The sequence below is a fragment of the Capricornis sumatraensis genome, chromosome 2, assembly GCF_032405125.1.
Source record: "Capricornis sumatraensis isolate serow.1 chromosome 2, serow.2, whole genome shotgun sequence".
Classification (NCBI taxonomy): Eukaryota; Metazoa; Chordata; class Mammalia; order Artiodactyla; family Bovidae; genus Capricornis; species Capricornis sumatraensis.
This window is the reverse complement of record NC_091070.1, coordinates 219,630,281-219,651,037: the sequence shown is the minus strand read 5'-3', so window position 1 is coordinate 219,651,037 and position 20,757 is coordinate 219,630,281. Positions and strand designations below refer to the sequence as shown.

The 20,757-nt window shown below is 48.8% G+C and overlaps 2 protein-coding genes across 3 annotated transcripts in view; both read left to right on the top strand.

Annotated features, from left to right (window-relative positions):
• The first annotated feature begins 5,508 nt into the window (after window positions 1-5,508).
• Window positions 5,509-6,429, top strand: LOC138074213 (olfactory receptor 6B3-like). The gene has a single exon (XM_068966282.1). It carries the CDS (start codon window positions 5,509-5,511, stop codon window positions 6,427-6,429), a length of 921 nt encoding a protein of 306 aa, XP_068822383.1.
• Window positions 6,430-12,416: 5,987 nt separating this feature from the next.
• NDUFA10 (NADH:ubiquinone oxidoreductase subunit A10) overlaps window positions 12,417-20,757 on the top strand; it is a 38,618-nt gene continuing 30,277 nt past the window's right edge. For both annotated transcript variants that reach the window (XM_068964935.1, XM_068964934.1), the window contains exons 1-4: window positions 12,417-12,541; window positions 18,306-18,474; window positions 19,171-19,386; window positions 19,904-19,990. In XM_068964935.1, coding sequence (XP_068821036.1) covers window positions 12,467-12,541; window positions 18,306-18,474; window positions 19,171-19,386; window positions 19,904-19,990 — 547 coding nt within the window. In that variant the 5' untranslated portion in view covers window positions 12,417-12,466. The remainder of the gene's footprint in view (window positions 12,542-18,305; window positions 18,475-19,170; window positions 19,387-19,903; window positions 19,991-20,757) is intronic.

Genomic DNA, 20,757 nt, shown 5'->3' with positions numbered 1-20,757 from the left:
CTGCTGATGGACATCTAGGTTGTTTCCATGTCCTGGCTATTATAAACATGAGTCAACTCTTCACATGAGGTGGCCAAAGTACTGGAGCTTTAGCTTTAGCATCATTCCTTCCAAAGAAATCCCAGGGTTAATCTCCCTCAGAATAGACTGGTTAGATATCCTTGCAGTCCAAGGGACTCTCAAGAGTCTTCTCCAACACCACAGTTCAAAAGCATCAATTCTTCGGCACTCAATTTCTTCACAGTCCAACTCTCACATCCTTACATGACCACAGGAAAAACCAAAGCCTTGACTAGACGGACGTTAGTCGGCAAAGTAACATCTCTGCTTTTGAATATACTATCTAGGTTAATCATACCTTTTCTTCCAAGGAGTAAGCGTCTTTTACTTTCATGGCTGCAGTCACCATCTTCAGTGATTTTGGAGCCCCAAAAAATAAAGTCTCACACTGTTTCCACTGTTTCCCCATCTATTTCCCATGAGGTGATGGGACCAGATGCCATGATCTTCATTTTCTGAATGTTGAGCTTTAAGCCAACTTTTTCACTCTCCTCTTGCACTTTCATCAAGAGGCTTTTGAGTTCCTCTTCACTTGCTGCCATAAGGGTGGTGTTATCTGCATATCTGAGGTTATTGATATTTCTCCCGACAATCTTGATTCCAGCTTGTGTTTCCTCCAGTCCAGTGTTTCTCATGATGTACTCTGCATAGAAGTTAAACAAGCAGGGTGACAATATACAGCCTTGATGTACTCCTTTTCCTATTTGGAACCAGTCTGTTGTTCCATATCCAGTTCTAACTGTTGCTTCCTGACCTGCATACAGATTTCTCAAGAGGCAGGTCAGGTGCTCTGGTATTTCCATTTCTTTCAGAATTTTCCACAGTTTATTGTGATCCACACAGTCAAAGGCTTTGGCATAGTCAATAAAGCAGAAATAGATGTTTTTCTAGAACTCTCTTGCTTATTCCATGATCCAGCAGATGTTGGCAATTTGATCTCTGGTTCTTCTGCCTTTTCTAAAACCAGCTTGAACATCAGGGAGTTCACGGTTCACATACTGCTGAAGCCGGACTTGGAGAATTTTGAGCATTACTTTACTAGCATGTGAGATGAGTGCAATTGTGCAGTAGTTTGAGCATTCTTTTGCATTGCCTTACTTTGGGATTGGAATGAAAACTGACGTTTTCCAGTCCTGTGGCCACTGCTGAATTTTCCAAATTTGCTAGCATATTGAGTGCAGCACTTTCACAGCATCATCTTTCAGGATTTGAAACAGGTCAACTGGAATTCCATCACCTCCACTAGCTTTGTTCGTAGTGATGCTTTCCAAGGCCCACTTGACTTCACATTCCAAGATATCTGGCTCTAGATTAGTGATCACATCATCATGATTATCTGGGTCGTGAAGATTTTTTTGTACAGTTCTTCCATGTTTTCTTGCCACCTCTTCTTAATATCTCCTGCTTCTGTTAGGTCCATACCGTTTCTGTCCTTTATCGAGCCCATCTTTGCATGAAATGTTCCCTTAGTATCTCTGATTTTCTTGAAGAGATCTCTAGTCTTTCCAATTCTGCTGCTTTCCTCTATTTCTTTGCATTGATTGCTGAAGAAGTATTTCTTATCTCCTCTTGCTGTTCTTTGGAACTCTGCATTCAGATGCTGATATCTTTCCTTTTCTCCTTTGCTTTTCGCTTCTCTTCTTTTCACAGCTATTTGTAAGGCCTCCCCAGACAGCCATTTTGCTTTTTTTGCATTTCTTTTCCATGGGGATGGTCTTGATCCCTGTCTCCTGTATAGTGTCACGAACCTCATTCCATAGTTCATCAGGCACTCTATCTATCAGATCTAGGCCCTTAAATCTATTTCTCATTTTCACTGTATAATCATAAGGCATTTGATTTAGGTCATACCTGAATGGTCTAGTGGTTTTCCCTATTTTCTTCAATTTGAGTCTGAATTTGGTAATAAGGAGTTCATGATCTGAGCCACGGTCAGCTCCTGGTCTTATTTTTGTTGACTGTATAGAGCTTCTGCATCTTTGGCTGCAAAGAATATAATCTATCTGATTTTGGTGTTGACCATCTGGTGATGTTCATGTGTAGAGTCTTCTCTTGTGTTGTTGGAAGAGGGTGTTTGCTATGACCAGTGCATTTTCTTGGCAAAACTCTAATAGTCTTTGCCCTGCTTCATTCCACATTCCAAGGCCAAATTTGCCTGTTACTCCAGGTGTTTCTTGACTTCCTACTTTTGCATTCCAGTCCCCTATAATGAAAAGGACATCTTTTTGGGTGTTAATTCTAAAAGGTCTTGTAGGTCTTCATAAAACCGTTCAACATCAGTTTCTTCAGTGTTACTGGTTGGGGCATAGACTAAGTGCAGACGGTGCGGCGGCAGGCCGGGGCACTAAGCGCAGCCGGCCCTCCGCCGCACTAGGCGTGGCCGAGAGCTACCCCATGTCCTAAGTCAGGGACAGTGGCCCAGAGTGCCAGGCTGCGACGGCGCAGGAACGGCTGGGAGGAGCCACCCCATATCCGAGGTCAGGGGTGGCGGCTGAGAGGAGCTACCCTGCATTCGAGGTCAGTGGCGGCCGGGAGGAGACACCCTACGTCCGAGGTCATGGTGGCGGCCGGGAGGAGCTACCCAGTGTCTGAGGCCAGTGGCGGCCAGGAGGAGACACCCCACGTCCGAGGTCAGGGGCGGCCGGGAGAAGCCACCTCGTGCCCGAGGCCAGAGGTGGTGACCCTGAGGAGCCACCCCGAGCCTGAGGCCAGGGGCAGCAGCTGGGAGGAGCCACCCATGCCCGAGGCCAGGGCCGGCAGCCAGAGGAGCAACCTGAGGAGTGGTGGCTGAGCAGGCACAGAGGGGCCTAGAGGGGCTATCCCACGTTGAAGGTCAGGACAGGTGGCTGTAAGGAGATACCCCTCATCCAAGGTAAGGAGCAGCAGCTGTGCTTTGCTGGAGCAGCCATGAAGAGATACCCCACACCCAAGGTAAGAGAAACCCAAGTAAGATGGTAGGTGTTGCAAGAGGGCATCAGAGGGCAGACACACTGAAACCATACTCACAGAAAACTAGTCAATCTAATCACACTAGGACTACAGCCTTGTCTAACTCATTGAAACCAAGCCATGCCCGCGGGGCACCCAAGATGGGTGGGTCATGGTGGAGAGGTCTGACAGAATGTGCTCCACTGGAGAAGGGAATGGCAAGCCACTTCAGTATTCTTGCCTTGAGAACCCCATGAACAGTATGAAAAGGCAAAATGATAGGACACTGAAAGAGGTACTCCCCAGGTCATTAGGTGACCAATATGCTACTGGAGATCAGTGGAGAAATAACTCCAGAAAGAATGAAGGGATGGAGCCAAAGCAAAAACAATACCCAGTTGTGGATATGACTGGTGATAGAAGCAAGATCTGATGCTCTAAAGAGCAATATTGCATAGGAACCTGGAATGTCAGGTCCATGAATCAAGGCAAATTGGAAGTGGTTAAACAAGAGATGGCAAGAGTGAACGTCGACATTCTAGGAATCAGCGAACTAAAATGGACTGGAATGGGTGAATTTAACTCAGATGACCATTATATCTACTACTGCGGGCAGGAATCCCTCAGAAGAAATGGAGTAGCCATCACGGTCAACAAATAGTCCGAAATGCAGTACTTGGATGCAATCTCAAAAAGGACAGAATGATCTCTGTTCGTCTCCAAGGCAAATCATTCATTATCCCAGTAATCCAAGACTATGCCCCAACCAGTAATGCTGAAGAAACTGAAGTTGAACGATTTTATGAAGACCTACAAGACCTTTCAGAACTAACACCCAAATCTGAGTTTAGGTGTGTTGTATGAATATGTGGCTGCATAGTTGTGTGTGTGCATGCACAGTTTGAGACTCTGGGTGATGTGTTGTATGAATGTTTATCAGCATGTATCTGTGTGTGTGTATGTATGGGTGTGAGACTGAGTGTAGGTGTACCAGATGAATGTGTCAGAGATACCTGTGAGTGTGTTATGTATGGGTGTGAGAATGTGAGTGTAGGTGTACTGGATGAACATGTGTATCTGTGTGTGTATGTATGGGTGTGAGACTATGAGTGTAGGTGTACTGGATGAACGTGTCAGTGTGTATCTGTGTGTGTGTGTGTATGGATGTGAGACTGTGAGTGTAGGTGTACTGGATGAACGTCTCAGTGTGTATCTGTGAGTGTGTTATGTATGGGTGTGAGACTGTGAGTGTAGGTGTATTGGATGAACGTGTCAGTGTGTATCTGTGAGTGTGTTATGTACGGGTGTGAGACTATGAGTGTAGGTGTACTGGATGAACATGTCAGTGTGTATCTGTGTGTGTGTTTATGTATGGATGTGAGAACGTGAGTGTAGGTGTACTGGATGAACGTGTCAGTGTGTATCTGTGAGTGTGTGTATGTATGGGTGTGAGACTGTGAGTGTAGGTGTACTGGATGAACGTGTCAGTGTGTATCTGTGAGTGTGTGTATGTATGGGTGTGAGACTGTGAGTGTAGGTGTACTGGATGAACGTGTCAGTGTGTATCTGTGAGTGTGTGTATGTATGGGTGTGAGACTGTGAGTGTAGGTGTACTGGATGAACATGTCAGTGTGTATCTGTGAGTGTGTGTATGTATGGGTGTGAGACTGTGAGTGTAGGTGTACTGGATGAACGTGTGTGTATCTGTGACTGTGTGTATGTATGGGTGTGAGACTGAGTGTAGGTGTACTGGATGAACGTGTCAGTGTGTATCTGTGAGTATGGGTGTGAGAATGTGAGTGTATGTGTGATGCATGCACGTGTGAGTGTGTGGGTATGATCAAGGGTGGGGGCATGGGTTGAGCGTGGGAGCGGCAGGTCACACCACCAGAGACCTGGAGACCCTTGCTCACCTGCAGCAGCTTCTCAGGCCCTGACAGCACTTCCCTCTGGGGAGAGGGGGGCATGACCGCAGTCACACCCAACTCGCCTTCCTTGTGCATCTTTCTGCACCAGGGCAGGGCACAGCAGTGGTGGAAGAGCAGCTGCCATGCATAAAATCTGGGGGAAACGAAGTTCACTAAGCTTTCGTCATGGTTGGTCCTGATGCAGGTGGTGGAGGCAGTGGATGCTAGTGTTGGCCGAGGAATCCAGGCTCATGTTCTCTTGTGAAACATGCCCCACAGCCCAAGACGGGGCCAATACACCCATCCTGGGTCCCAGCCACACATCCCGGTGGGCCGTGCAAAGGGTCTCCGCTCTTAAGTCCTAAACAACCACTCCCTGCACGTCCACTCTCCCTAGATGTCCTCTGTCATTACCTCTAAGTGTATGAAGGGCTTTTCTAACTCAAAACATGGAAATACCGTACCGCTGCTTCCTTGCTGTCCGAGGAACCAGGCACCCACCCCTTGGGTCAGAACCCACCCCCAGACTGACCTCCGCTTTCTCTCCCCAGCCGCCCTTGGCCCTCACCTGGCCCGAAGGTTGTCTGTGGCGCTGGGTGCCCCGCACAGGAGGATGAGGGGGGAGAATGTGATGCAGGTCGGCGCCTTCATCCTGGTGGGCTTCCCCGCAGCTCCCCGGCTGCAGCACCTGCTCTTCCTCCTCTTCCTGCTCACCTACCTCTTCGTGCTGGTGGAGAACCTGGCCATCATCCTCACCGTCTGGGGCAGCCCCTCCCTCCACAGGCCCATGTACTACTTTCTGGGCTCCATGTCTTTCTTGGAGCTCTGGTATGTGTGTGACATCATCCCCAAGATGCTGGACGGCTTCCTCCTGCAGAGGAGGCGCATCTCCTTCGTGGGCTGCATGGCCCAGCTCTACTTCTTCAGCTCCCTGGTGTGCACCGAGTGTGTGCGCCTGGCCTCCATGGCCTACGACCGCTACGTGGCCATCTGCCACCCTCTGCGCTACCAAGCCATCATGACCACGGGGCTGTGTGTCCAGTTGGTGGCCTTCTCCTTCATGAGTGGCTTCACCGTCTCCGTGATCAAGGTCTACTTTATCTCCGGTGCCACATTCTGTGGTTCCAACGTCCTGAACCACTTCTTCTGCGACATCTCCCCCATTCTCAGACTGGCCTGCATGGACTACTCGACCGCAGAGCTGGTCGACTTCGTCCTGGCCTTCCTCATCCTGGTGCTCCCGCTCGGGGCCACTGTGCTGTCCTACGGGCACGTCACCCTGGCCGTGCTGCGCATGCCCTCGGCCACGGGCCGCTGGAGAGCCTTCTCCACCTGCGCGTCTCACCTCACCGTGGTCACCATCTTCTACACGGCCATGATCTTCATGTACGTCCGGCCCCAGGCCATTGATTCCCGGAGCTCCAACAAGCTCATCTCTGCTGTTTACACTGTCCTCACCCCAATCATCAACCCCTTGATCTACTGTCTGAGGAACAAAGAGTTCAAGGGTGCCTTTAAAAGACTCTGGTCTTAGGCCAGGTTTCAAAGCAACACAATTAAATGTCTTGTCATCTAATTTGTGATGATAATAACATTTTATAAGGCACATTATGTTTTCTAAAGTAAACCTTTAAATGAAATTTAGTAAACCTACAGAGACATTACTTTGTCAACAAAGGTCTGTCTAGTCAAGGCTATGGTTTTTCCAGGGGTCATGTATGGATGTGAGACTTGGACTGTGAAGAAAGTTGAGCACCGAAGAATTGATGCTTTTGAACTGTGGTGTTGGAGAAGACTCTTTTGAGTCCCTTGGACTGCAAGGACATCCAACCAGTCCATTCTGAAGGAGATCAGCCCTGGGATTTCTTTGGAGGGAATGATGCTGAAGCTGAAGCTCCAGTACTTTGGCCACCTGATGTGAAGAGTTGACTCATTGGAAAAGACTCTGATGCTGGGAGGGATTGGGGGCAGGAGGAGAAGGGGATGACTGAGGATGAGATGGCTGGATGGCATCACTGACTCGATGTATGTGAGTCTGAGTGAACTCCAGGAGTTGCTGATGGACAGGGAGGCCTGGCGTGCTGCAATTCATGGGGTCGCAAAGGGTCGGACATGACTGAGCAACTGAACAGAATTGTGCACAAATAAGAAACCTCCCCCTGAACTTGTTTTCACAGAAGGACTGCACTCAAACCAAGAGTCAGAAGCTCCACTCATGCCCCTGGTCCCAAGATTTCCCCCATCCTGACTTCTAACACCAGATGCTATTTTTGATGTTTCTGAGGCTTTTACAAATGAAACCATGAAGGATGATTTATATTCATTTTCTTTCAGTCGTTATGATGGTTGAAGGATCCTGTGATTTTTTTTAATGTAGCAATAACCCATGCATATAATATGTAATATCCCACTGTATAGATGCATCACAATATATTTCAGCATTATTATTCAGAATTATGAATAGTGCTGCTGTAAATACCTGGTTTGTCTCTTTCTCTAAATGTGCGTACAGCTTTATGAACTGTGTGCTAGGCTATGGACATGGAATCCATACCTACAGTGGCTGTAACAGAGGATTGATATCTGATCAGGCTTAGTAGAAACAGCAAGACTGTTTCCCCAGTGGGAACATGAGAATTTCAGGAGCTCCATGCCTTGCCAGCATTTGCATTCTAATATTTCTCTCCTTGCCTTCCTTCTGGGTTTGTACAAGTGCTCACAGCAGCCTGAACTCAGATTTCCCATGACCAAGGCTGGGCACCTTTGTAAGTTTAGCTTTTTAATGTCCTTGTGTATGTGCCCATTCTGAAGGATCCCTGCAATCAAGTTTTTTGCTTACTTTTGTACCGAATCACTTTTTAATATGCAGGACTTCTTATATATTCTGTATCCATGCCCTCTGTTGGATACAGTTATTGCAAAAATATCCTAATGTCTGGACTTGCCTTTCATTCTCTTAATGTTGAATTTTATGAAGAGAAGTTCTTTATTAATGCACAATTTCTCCATTTCCCCCTTCATAGTTAGTTCATTATTTTGCATTTGAGAAGTGTTTGCCTATTCCAATATCATGAAGATATTCTCCTGTGTAACTCCAGAAGCTTTGTGACTTTACCTTTCATGTCCCGATTTACAGTGCATCACATGATTTTGATTTATGGTATGAGATCTGGGTCAACATTAATTTTCTATATGCATATGAAATTGACCAGAACCCACTCTTTGTTGAAAAGACAGTGCTTTGCCCTCTGCAAAATCACCCTTTCCATAAAGCAATCATCTCTTTTTGGACTCATTTTACCCCATGGTCTGTTTGTCTATTCATGTGTATTATGCTCTTGATGTCAAGCCCAAGAATTCTTTCCCTAATCCTAAGTCCCAAAGGTTTTATCCTATGACTTTTTTCTAAGGGCTTCATAGCTTTGCCCTTACAAAGAAGGGCCATGGTCCACTGTGAGTCAGGTTTTGTATAAAGTGTGATGGGCATACTCAGGTTTGTTGTCCATGGACGTCCAGTTGCTGTAATACCATTTGCTCAAAAGGTTGTCATTCCTTTGCTGAGCTGCACTACACCTTTGGAAAGCATCAGTCGACTATACTGCGGATTTATTTCTGATCTCTGTGTCAGTCCGTCAGGACCACGTGGTCTTGATTAATGTAGACGCAGAGTAAATCCTCAACAGTGGAGGAATGATCCCTCCCACTTCACTCTTCCTTTTCCAAATGGCTGCTGCTCTTCTAGGGCCTGGGCAAGTGAATTTTATTACAAGCTCATGTACATCAATAAAAATCTTGTTGAGATTTTGACAGCCCTTGCGTTAAACTTACAGATCAGTTGGGGGAGAATTCTCTGTTTCTCTGTTGAGTCTTCTCATGTTGTGTAGCTTTCAGCATACATATCTTGTACGTTTTGCTAGATTTATATGTCTTTGCTAGATTTATACCTAAGTATTATATTTTTAGAGTAATCATCAATGGCATTGCATTCTTTTTATTTCCACTTGTTTTTTTGTTAGTATATAGAAATGCACTTGATTTTCATCTTGATTTTGTAACCTGAAATCTTGCTGAATTCACTTATGATTTCTAGGAGTTTTTTGTAGGTTGCTTTGAGTTTTCTACACAAACAATCATGTTACCTACATATACAGATAGTCTTATTTCTTCCTTTCCAATCTTTATGCCTTGAAAGTGAAAGTGTTAGTCATTCAGCCATGTTCGACTCTTTGGGACTCCATGGACTGTAGCCCACCAGGCTCCTCTGTCATGCATGAGATTTTTCAGGCAAGAATACTGGAGTAGCTTTCCATTTCCTCCTCCAGGGAATATTCCCGACCCAAGGATCGATCCTGTGTCTCCTGCATTGGCAGGTGGATTAACGCTGAGCAGCCAAGGAAGCCTGCAGATATTGTAGCCTGTTTCTTATTTTAGAAAGATTAGAAGGAAATCATCAGTCTTTCACTATCAAGTATGATGTTTGCTATAGGTTTTTGTAGATTTTTTTATCAAGTAATTAGTAAATTGTTGCACCTTATGTGATTTCAGGATAATGCAGCTATAATATTTTTGTTACAATAAGTCCCCTACATACAAACATTTAAGTTGCAAACTCTCAACGATTTGTTTGTGTGTCCAATCACACAAGTAGAACTGTACACAAAGGTTGCACCAGCCATTCAGAATGCAATCCAGTGTTATCATGTCATCTATGAAGAGAAAAAAAGAGGTACTATCCAGACATCACTGGATCATTTTTTTTTTTTCAAGAAGGTGGATAGAACTGAATCCAGGAAGGAACCATAACCTGTGTCATCCATGTCATGCGTGAGTGAAGCAGCAGCTCACCCTCCATCTCTTGTTGCTGACGATCCTTCAGTTCTACCATCTCCCACCTCCTCTCTCTCCTCCAGTCAGTAACTTCTTGCCTGTTCAATCCATGCCAGTCCTTGTACGCCAGCTGTTGGTATGTACTACTGAACTTTTCAAGGTACTGTGTGTACTGTCAGGTTAAACATGTTTTTTGTTTGTTTATATATTGTGAAAAGTATTATAAAGCTATTACAATACAGTATTAGTCAATTGTGTTAGTTGGGTATCTAGGCTCACCTGGTTGAACCTAGAAATGTCTTAGGACTCAGAATAGAACTCGTGCAAGTGCAGGGGCCTTAATGTATGGTGGTTTTCAAAGTACCTCATACTGATCCAGAAAATCCACTTTTCTCTCTTATAGGCTAATATTGAACTTCTGCTCATTTGGTTTCACTGTTGTAGTTAAGTGATTATACAATTGCTCTAACTGAAGCTGGACAGATAGGCTAGAGAATCATAAATGGAGCTCCTTTGGAAGGGACATCCCCGAGTGCACTGCTTCCTCTCCCTGTTTCTGGATATGGAATGGCAGCACCTGGTCATGGTTGGCTGTCCAGATCCCAGAACAAATATTCACGTGAACCACCTTATTATTAGGGACATCGAATATATCATTTATTTCTGTGCACCAACAGCTCAACTTACTCTAGATACAACAGTATTTCTGTGTAACTGAGTAAGGTTTAGTTTTAAAAAAGTAGTTGGGGAAACATTATATATAACAAACCATGCCTTCCTACAATATTCATCATAAACGTTAGGGTTAAGAGCCGTGAGGAGAACTGCCCCTGTGGACACCATCTCCTGTCCTGCTCACGATCCAAAGCTGGAGGCAGGAACCAGGGAGAAGAGACCAGGCCTGGAAAGGCCCTTGACAGAAAGGCAGTTCTCAAAACAGAGTGGTGGGTGTGGGGCCAAGGAGACTGACCATGTGCTTCCATTTGCGGGAGCTGTTTCCAGCTGGCCCCAGTGGTAAAGAATCTGCCTGCTAATGCAGGAGATGAGGGTTTGATGCCTGGGTCAGGAAGATCTCCTGGAGGTGGAAATGGCAAACAGCTCTAGTATGCTTGCCTGGAAAATCCCTTGGACAGAGGAGCCTGGTGGACTACAGTGCATGGTTTCACAAAGAGTCGGACACGATTGTGTCTGTTTGCATGCACGTGTGCGCAAACGTATGTACACACACACACACTGTTTGAGAAAACTTAGGACAGTGATATCCTCACGATAGTGATATTTAACTTAAGGTTATTTTGCTTTCCACTGAGATCTCGCTCTCTTTTCACTCTGCCATCAGTACAAAGTTAATAAACACAGAACTTGGTCTTAGGAAGTGATAAGGATGTGTGTTTGCTTGGGTGAAGCAGGAAAGACAACCAAGTGCTGGAGCGACTATGCAAATTGGCTAGAGGCACAAGGCCAGAGAACCTGACAGGGAGGTGTCCCCCCACACCCCCAACTTCTCAGACATACTGGCAAGGACATGGGGCTTCCCAGACATCACAATGTGGAGCTGGCACTTGGGTAATAAGTGGTGACTCCACTGGGCCAGGTGGCTTGGGGCTACCTGGTCACACCTGGTCATCTAACTGAATTTGAGGCACACCTGTGCTGTGTGAGGAGTCTGCTTCAGGCTGAGGGCACAGTGGTGCAGGATCTGGACACGGCCATTGCTCTCGGACAATGTATACAGCCGTGTTTCTCTCAATGTGGGTCATTCACATCAGAACTAGCTGGAAGCTTGCTAAACAGATTTTAGAGCCCATCCCAGATCTTCTAAATCAGACCCTCTGGCATTGGGGGCTGGGGATCTGAATTTTGGACAAGCATTTCTCTTACTGGAGACACATCCATTGAAAGGACATTTGTTGTGACAACTCCATGACCATTCTGAAAAGTTGAAAACCGAATGAATGTTAAACAACACTTAGGGTATTAAAAACAATACGTCTGAGGAGGAGGAGGAGGGTTAGGTTGTGAGACCTTTTCAAATGGTAAGTGTAGTAGGAAAGAAATCTCAAGCGCCGTGGGCCGGGAAGGCTGATTCTGGTCCCGATCCGTCTTCGAGAGCCTCTCTGAGGATCACGCTTGTCCGCCGTCCGCTCTCACACCAGCCCTCATTTCACCCACTGGCCGCCCTCCTACCCTCCGGTGGTTTGTGAGCTGCGGAGACACTTCAAGGTGACTCTGAAGTCCGCCCTGCAGCCCTGGGGAGTCGGGAGGGTGGGGTGCGCCGCGCCCTGGACGCGGATGAGGCGCGGTAGTAACTACCGGACCCGGGGGGGCTTCAGCTCCCCACACTGCGCCACCTCAAAACCCGCGGCGAGCGGGCCTCCCTTTAAGATCCAGCAGTCGAGAGGACCGTCCCTCAGAACCCAGGCGGCGGTGGAGCCTCTCGGGGATCCGGGCGAACCTCCCCTGGGAACCTGGGCGACGGAAGGACAATCCCTCAGAACTCACCCCTCAGAACTCGGGCTGCGGGCAGGCCCTAAGACGCCCGGACGAGGTGGACGTAAACGGAGACGCCCGGCGGACCGGCCCGCGACTGCGCACTGTGCGCCTGCGCGCGCCGCCCGAACGTTCCCGTCAGGCGCGGCGCGGACACCCCGGCCGTGACGTCACGGCGGCGCGCCGGCAGCGGAAGAGGACCCCGTCGCGACCGCGTCCCTGCGGGTCCTTGAGCCGGTGCAGACCGCGGAGCCATGGCCTTGAGGTTCCTGAGACTTGTCCCCGCGTCCGCGGCTTCGCGGGGCCTCGCGGCGGTCGCCCCGCGCGTGGTGAGCCGGCGGCGGGCGGGAGCTGCGGGGTGACCTGTCTTGCCCTCCTGGCGCCGCCCCATCCTCACCTCCCCGGGCCTCCAAGGGTCCTTCCTGGCGGGGGATCCCACTGTCCTCTGAAGTGTCTGGTCGTGCATTGCGAGGGCACAGCTTGGAAGGGCCACCAGCTTCTTCAGGCCATTTTCTCTCAGCTCCAAGTAGAACGTGGGGCTCGGAGGTGAATGGGCCGCCTGGCCGCCCTGCTGGGGGAAGCCAGGTTACAGAGGTTGTGGGGTGGGCGAGTGAGCAGGTGTGTTGAGCCTGGGCCCGGGGTGCGCACGCTCATTCACTCATTAACTCCTGAGGCGGCGCTGTCAGTAGCCGGTAAGGCCTGAGTGGCGGAGAGCAGAAATGGCAGAAGGCGTTCAGGTCAGATCTGGAAGCATTAGGAGACCTTCTGGAATTACACTGTTCGCAGAGCCAGCAAGACAAGCAAAATGAGTTGTGTCAGAAAAACCATTTATGACAGTGACTGTATCTCAGCTTCTGTGGCTCCTAGTGACTGGAGGAACGTTGGTAGCAAATTGTAAAGAGACTTGACCTCTGTGCTCAGGATTTTGATAAGCAAAGGTTATTGAACTGAACGGTCTAGTGGTCTTATTAAAAAGTCATATAAATGTCTTTAGGAGATAATTCAGGCTGCAAAAGAGAAGAAAAAGAGAGAATTGTGTTTAACACCCAATATATTTCCCTGCATTAGTGGAAGTGAGAGCCCCAGGATAGAGGGGGTACTACTCTGCTGCGGGGTGCTTACTAGGTGGACCCACCTGTGACTGTGTTCAGTCCTGAGCATCACTCCCTGCAGGGAATATAGATGGACTTCAGTAGGTCCAGAGAAAAATGAATAGGATGCAAAGCGTATGCAGCTTATTATTAGGTTGGTGCAAAAGTAATTGCATTTCACATTGTTAAAATACATTCTTAAATGTGGTTATGTTATACATCATTTTAATGCACCATTTCTCACTTTTTTTTTTTTGCTAATATTACGTCTTGTGTATTTTACATTTATTTTAGAATAGGGAAATGATGTTAGACAAAAAGCAAATTTGCATGATTTTTTTTTTTCATTTGAGTTCAAAATGGGTCATAAAGCAGGGGAGACAACTCGCAACATCAACGCATTTGGCCCAGGAACTGCTAATGAACATACAGTGCAATAATGGTTCAAGAAGTTGCAAAGGAGACAAGAGCCTTGAAGACGAGCTCAGTGGCTAGCCATCGGAAGTTCAGTTCAGTCACTCAGTCGTGTCTGACTCTTTGCGACCCCATGAATCACAGCACGCCAGGCCTCCCTGTCCATCACCAGCTCCCGGAATTTACCCAAACTCACGCTCATCGAGCCAGTGATGCCGTCCAGTCATCTCATCCTCTGTTGTCCCCTTTTCCTCCTGCCCTCAATCCCTCCCAGCATCAGGGACTTTTCCAATGAGTCACCTCTTCACATGAGGTGGCCAAAGTATTGGAGTTTCAGTTTCAACATCAGTCCTTCCAGTGAACACTCAGGACTGATCTCCTTTAGGATGGACTGGTTGGATGTCCTTGCAGTCCAAGGGACTCTCAAGAGTCTTCTCCAACACCACAGTTCAAAAGCATCAATTCTTTGGCGCTCAGCTTTCTTCATAGTCCAACTCTCACATCCATACATGACCACTGGTAAAACCATAGCCTTGACTAGATGGACCTTTGTTGGCAAAGTATATCTCTGCTTTTCAATATGCTATCTAAGTTGGTCATAACTTTCCTTCCAAGAAGTAAGCGTCTTTTAATTTCATGGCTGCAATTGACAGTGACCAATTGAGAGGATCATCAAAGCTGATCCTCTCACAATTACACGAGAAGTTGCTGAAGAACTCAGCATCGGCCATTCTGTGGTTGTTTGACCTTTGAAGCAAATTGGAAAGGGGAAAAAGCTCAGAAAGTGGATGCATTATGAGCTGACTGAAAATCAAAAAAAATCGTCATTTTGAAGTGTCGTCTTCTCTTATTCTGTGCAATAACAATGAACCATTTTTCTATCGGATTGTGACATGTGACAAAAAGTGGATTTTATATAACAATCTGCAGTGACCAGCTCAGTGGTTATACTGAGAAGAAGCTCCAAAGCATTTCTTCCCAAAGCCACACTTTCACCAAAAAAATGTCATGGTCATTGTTTGGTGGTCTGCTGCCCGTCTGATCCACTACGGATTTCTGAATCCTGGCGAAACCATTACATCTGAGAAGTATGCTCAGCAAATTGATGAGATGCACGGTAGACTGCAGCGCCTGCAGCCGGCACTGGGGAACAGTATGGGCTCAGTTCTTCACAACACCTGGCTGCACGGTGCACAACCAACACTTTAGAAGCTGAACGAATTGGACTAAACAGGTTTGCCTCATCCACCACATGTGCCTGACCTCTCGCCAACCAACTACCGCTTCAAGCACCTTGATGACTTTTTGCAGGGAAAACACTTCCACAACCAACAAGAGGCAGAAAATGCTTTCCAAGAGTTCATTGAATCCCAAAGCATGGATTTTTTACCCTATAGGAATAAACAAATTTATTTATTGTTGGCAGAAACACTGATTGTAGTCATTCCTATTTTGTTTAACAAAGATGTGTTTGAGCCTAGTTATAATTATTTAAAATTCACTGTCCAAAACCGCACTTACTTTTTCATCAACCCAATAATTGAGGAATAATTGAAGAAATTGGAAATGTGTTATGAAAGATCACTATTCCCTGTGGTTCCACGGAGCAGAAAAATGAGACTGAGGATAGGAAATTACAGAAAGACTATCATAAATGTGAAAACACACTTTGTAAAGATTTTGAAGTCAGAGTGGCTGATAGCTTTCTATGACGTTGCTGCACACCTGCTCTGTGCCACAGCTTGTGGTGTCTTCAGGTTGGGGACACGGATAAGGAGCAGTTTGCACATGGCTCAGAGGTAGCCTGGAGGAGTGAGTGAATGAAAGTCGCTCAGTCGTGTCCGACTCTTTGCAACCCCATGGACTATACAGTCCATGGTATGCTCCAGGCCAGAACACTGGAGTGGGGAGCCTTTCCCTTCTCCAGGGGCAAGAGTGATTGATTTCCAGGATGCAAGGCACCAATATGCTTAACCCCCTCACTCGTCTCCTCTGCTGCTCTTCCCGCATCCGGTCCCCTTGGCACCAGCTACCCTGGCCTTGCTGACCCTTGCAGTGCTCCAGCCTCAGGGCATTGGTGCGCACTGTTTCTCTGCCCAGATGTCCATGGGACCAGTTCCCTCACTGCTGTCCAGTCTTTCTTCAGACATTGGTCTCCAAGGGCTCTGTGGCCATCCATTCTAATGTACATCCCATCCCATGCACTGTGCTCCCGCCGCAGCACTCACTCTATAATTTCTTTTCTGCTTTGTTATATCCTGTGGGATCTTTTTGAGTCACTGCCGTATCTTCATATCCTGTCTAGGAAAAGGACAGGATGGTACGGGAATCAGGAAATAGTTGTTGAATGAATAAATGAATGACTGACTGACACACAGTTGATGCTAAGTGAATTAGGATTCTCGGCTGTTGGGATTTGAGACTTTGGGAATGCAAGGACTACCCTGCCATGTACTAAGCTGGCCTCCTGTTGATGGACCTTTGGGTGGTTTGTCTTTTTGATACCTGTCGTTCTGCCCATTGGCTTTCTGTGGTCGCAAAGGTTTCTTAGGTTCTCCTGTGTCTGAGGACTGCGGCAGTTTGGGGCAGTACTGGGCGGGTAGTTTCTCCCTTGATGGGATTCGTCTGATATTTCCTCGTGACTAGATTGGGGTTGTTCTGGGAGGAAGAGCACAGAGGTCAAGCGCCGTCCTCCTCACGTACTGTGCAAGGTACGCTGTGAACATGACTTGTCACTGTCAACCTCAGTCACCTGACTGGGGCAGCGGCAGTGTCTCTGCTGCGGAGTTGCTCTTTCCTCCCCGCTTTCTGTCCGGTTCTCTTCGGAGGGAAATTGCTGCGCGCAGCCCACACCCAGGGAGTGGGGGTTGTTCTCTGTCCCCAGGGCAGAGTAGCCACATGAATTATCTGGAATTCTACTGTGTGGGAGGCTTGTCTCTCTTCCACACTTGTATATTTATATCAGTATGGACTGCATATTTGTTTTGTATTTCGGGCTAAAACTCAGTGCAGCTATACTCTGTTGTTCAGGCTGTTCCAGCTGTAGTATTGCTCAGGCTGTTCCAGCTCTGGCCATTGGGCGCTCGTTCAGGTAGCTCCTGTATCCCTGCAGCCTGCCCCTCCTGGTGTGTGTGTGAGCACTTCCTTACTACTTGGCCTGGCAAGAGGGTAGCCGTAGAATCAGCCATTTCTCCGGGGAGCCCTTGGTCCTTTGAGTGGAGAACAGCATTAGAAACCAAGATCTAGGTGCTTGACGTAATTGCTCCTGGGGTGTTGTTGCTCAAGGCCTTCTTGCCAGACAGAGCAGGGGAGTCCATTGTACCACCTCTGAATACCTGTGTCCGTGAGTGTTTCCCTGTGTGACCCCCTGTGTCTGTAGTGAACTGGACATGAGTTTACAGCGATGTCTCTAGCTCTAGCCCAGTATTGCACAGGGCATCCCAGCTCCTCCCTGTGCTGACCTGTGGGGTTTCTTGGTTGGGAGGGGGGCCAGTGGCAAGGCGTGGTGTTTGAGTTTCAGTGTGGAGAATAGACCTGCATGCTGGAGACAGGAGAAGCAGGCTTTTGTGTTGCAGACAGGGATGTGAGATGGCCGCGGTCAGTGTGGCGAGGGGAGGGAGGGGCCGCTGGCCAGAGAGACTTAAGGCTTGGGGTCAGTGGGGTTGTGTGCGTGGTGATGGAGCCGGAGGAAGGAGGAGGGGGTCACAGGTGACACTTGCCTTTGTTCTGCTTGGTGGGTGGTGGAGGGGAGCAGGTGCGGGTCAAGTGTGGATGCTGAATTTCAGTTTTAGGTCTGTTAGCTTTCAAGTACTTTGAAGACATCGGGAGCTGTTTAAAAACATGATATAACCTGTTCCAGAGACAGAGGCCTGAACCAGAGAAATGTTCTCTGTTTGCTTCCTCCCGCCTCCCCTCCCTCCTGCCTTTCTTTCATTCATACACACACACACACACACACACACACACACACACACACACCCCACGCACACTACGCACACCACACACACTACACACACCACACACACTACACACACCACACACACACACAAACCACACACCCCCCCACACACACCACACACACACAAACCACACACACACACACCCACACCCACACACACACACACACACCACACATGCACACCACACACACTACACACATATCCCCCCTACACACCACACCCCCCCACACACATACCACACACACACACACCACACACTACACCCACACACACACTCCACACACACACACCACACATGCACACCACACACACACACCACACACACACACCACACCACACCACACCACACACGCACCACATGCACACACACACATACAATTTTTATTGAACAAGGTAGATGTGTCCTGTTCCAGGCCCTGAGGATTTAGCAGTGGTCAAAACAGTATTGTGCCTTTATGAGCTTATGTTGGGGGTGGGGCTAGGAGATGGTAATTAAACAAGTAGGTTGTAAAGGTGTTGATGTTGGTTTCCTGTCACCAAGGGTCTTCTTGGCATTCGTATCTAATAGTTGCTAATGCCTGCAATAACCATGACTCTCCCATGGTGGTGATGTTTGGTGTGTTTTTCAGGGAGGAATTCATACAAGTGTCCAGCGCAAGCTGCAGTATGGCCCGTTGGCATTCATACTTGGTGAAAAAACAACCAAAAAGATGACAGAAAACAGCAAACTGATAACTGTAGATGGCAACATATGTTCTGGAAAAAGCAAGCTTGCCAAAGAAGTAGCAGAGAAACTAGGTATGAACCTATGTGATGCAGAATAACAGAGTCTTCTCAGATAAACAGTTCCTTGTCTGGGTGTGATTTTATTTTCATATTGAGTAGGTAGAATTGGGCCTAAGGTAGGTATTTTACATTTTTGAACACTTACTGAAAAAGCTGTTTTTAATCTTCCAGATAAGGGAAATTTTTAAGTCCAAGCTGGTTGTGAGTTGGACTGGGATTTTATGTTGACGATGTAAGCTGAGCATGCCCACGTGAGCATTCTCACTTGTAACAGACCCTGGAGCAGGGACATGTGCCCTCAGTAGGAAGTGGTGGCACGCAGTTCCCTGGTGCAGAGCCAGGTGTCGCCCCGGTTCTGACTCTGGGCCGGTGTTGTCCGAGCCCCTTCTCTAGTATTTGACAGGCCAGTGCCGCCCGCGTGCATGCAGCGGACGCCCACACGTAGGGGCGGCTCTCCCTCTTGGGAGGAGCTCACACAAGGCTGCGGGGGACCTGCTGTCGTCAGCCCTGGGCTTCATGCCGCCCCTGCACACGTTGTCTCCAGGGTCTCGCGCACTCCCTTCTGCGCACCAGGAACGCAGGCGTCAGGGTGCCTTTCCCCGGTCTCAGCTGACCGGCCGCAGGGATGATGCTCAGCTGGGTCCTCACTGCTCCCTGTGGGGTGTGACGTTTCAGCATCACGTTTTATCTGGGGGCTTGTGTCCTCAGGCCTGAAGCACTTTCCCGAGGCGGGGATCCACTATGCGGACAGCACCACGGGGGACGGGAAGTCCCTGCCTGTGCAGTTCAGTGGCAACTGCAGTTTGGAGAAGTTTTACGACGACCCGAAAAGCAACGATGGCAACAGCTACCGCCTGCAGGCCTGGCTGTACGCCAGCCGCCTGCTGCAGTACGCGGATGCCCTGGAGCACCTGCTGAGCACAGGTGCGTGTCCCTGCGTGGACAGGCGCTGCCGGGCGTAGGCTGCACTCGGGCCCCTTCCGGAATTCGGTCGTCCTAGATTGCCTCTCCGTAGAGCTGCTTTGAAGGGGTATTTGACGAGGCAAGTTCTGGCTTTCCAAGTAGATCATACTTGAGATCCACAGTGGTGTGGTGGGGGGCTGACCCCGGGACCTCACGGAGCGGTTGGGATGGGGGCAGGACGGGGGTCGGGGTGGGGAGTCTGCAGTTCAAAAACCAGTGTCTTTTCTCTGTTAACTGATGTTTCTGTTGGATCTGCGAAACAGCGAAACAAAACATTGTATTTCTGAAGTGGATACGTATTCGAGTTTTAGAAAATGATTTTCCGCTTAGAAGGGCCTATGTGATATGTGTTCTTTTGAAGATATTTGGTATGGAAGTGGAGCTGTAGATAAATTTTCCATTTCTAACGTGGACAGACGGGTTCTCCCCGCTGCGGTCACTCTCTGATCCTGACTTCTGTCTCCCTGTCTTTAACCAGGACAGGGGGTGGTGTTGGAGCGCTCCATCTACAGTGACTTCGTCTTCCTGGAGGCGATGTACCGACAAGGCTTCATCCGGAAGCAGTGTGAGTTGGCGGCAGGCTGGCCTTGTGGGCATGGGCTGGCTTTGTAAGGGTCCTGCTAGGCCCACCCTGCAGCTGGTACACGTTCTGTGAGCGTCTGTTGTTAATACGTAGACGAATGATGCCGTTCCTCAGGAAAAGCCAGTCCCTGCCTGCCCCTGTCCCTCCTGAAGTCATCTCTCCCCGTGAGAGCGTCCTGTCCCGGAGCCTCCTGCCTGCAGCCCGCAAGGCTCATTCCTGGCCCTGTGAAGGCCGCCTTCGCTCCCACGTGCTGTTCAAGTGCTTTCAGTGATGGCAGCACTAGGTGGGGGGTGTGGGAGGTCTCACAAGTGACCAGGAGACAAGGAAAAAGGCTCCTGGTTGCAGTTAGCCTGGCCACGAGGAGGGAGGGAGCCTGGGGAGCGGCTGACCGCGTGGAGATGGGGTGTCGGGGGCAGCGCCCCTGAGCAGGGAGCCCTGGTTGAGCCACGGTGCTGCCCTCGAGGGAGCGGCCTGCGCTGCGGGCGCGGGCGAGGCTCAGAGAGGGGCCGGGGGTGGGCGGGCACGAGGGGTGGGCGAGCACAGGGGAGCCCCTCGGGGGTTAGGTGAGGGAGATGTGTGGTTCTGTTTGAGATCGTTTGTCTGAAGGATGTGTTCAGGGAAGGGAGGTCAAGAAGGAGACCCTCGGTAGGAAGTTGGGGTTGGAGGGACACCACAAGAGGAAGGCCCGCAGTGGGCAGTGGAGCACCTGCGGGGCCATCTGGGCCTGAGGCACCCAGGACATGCACGTG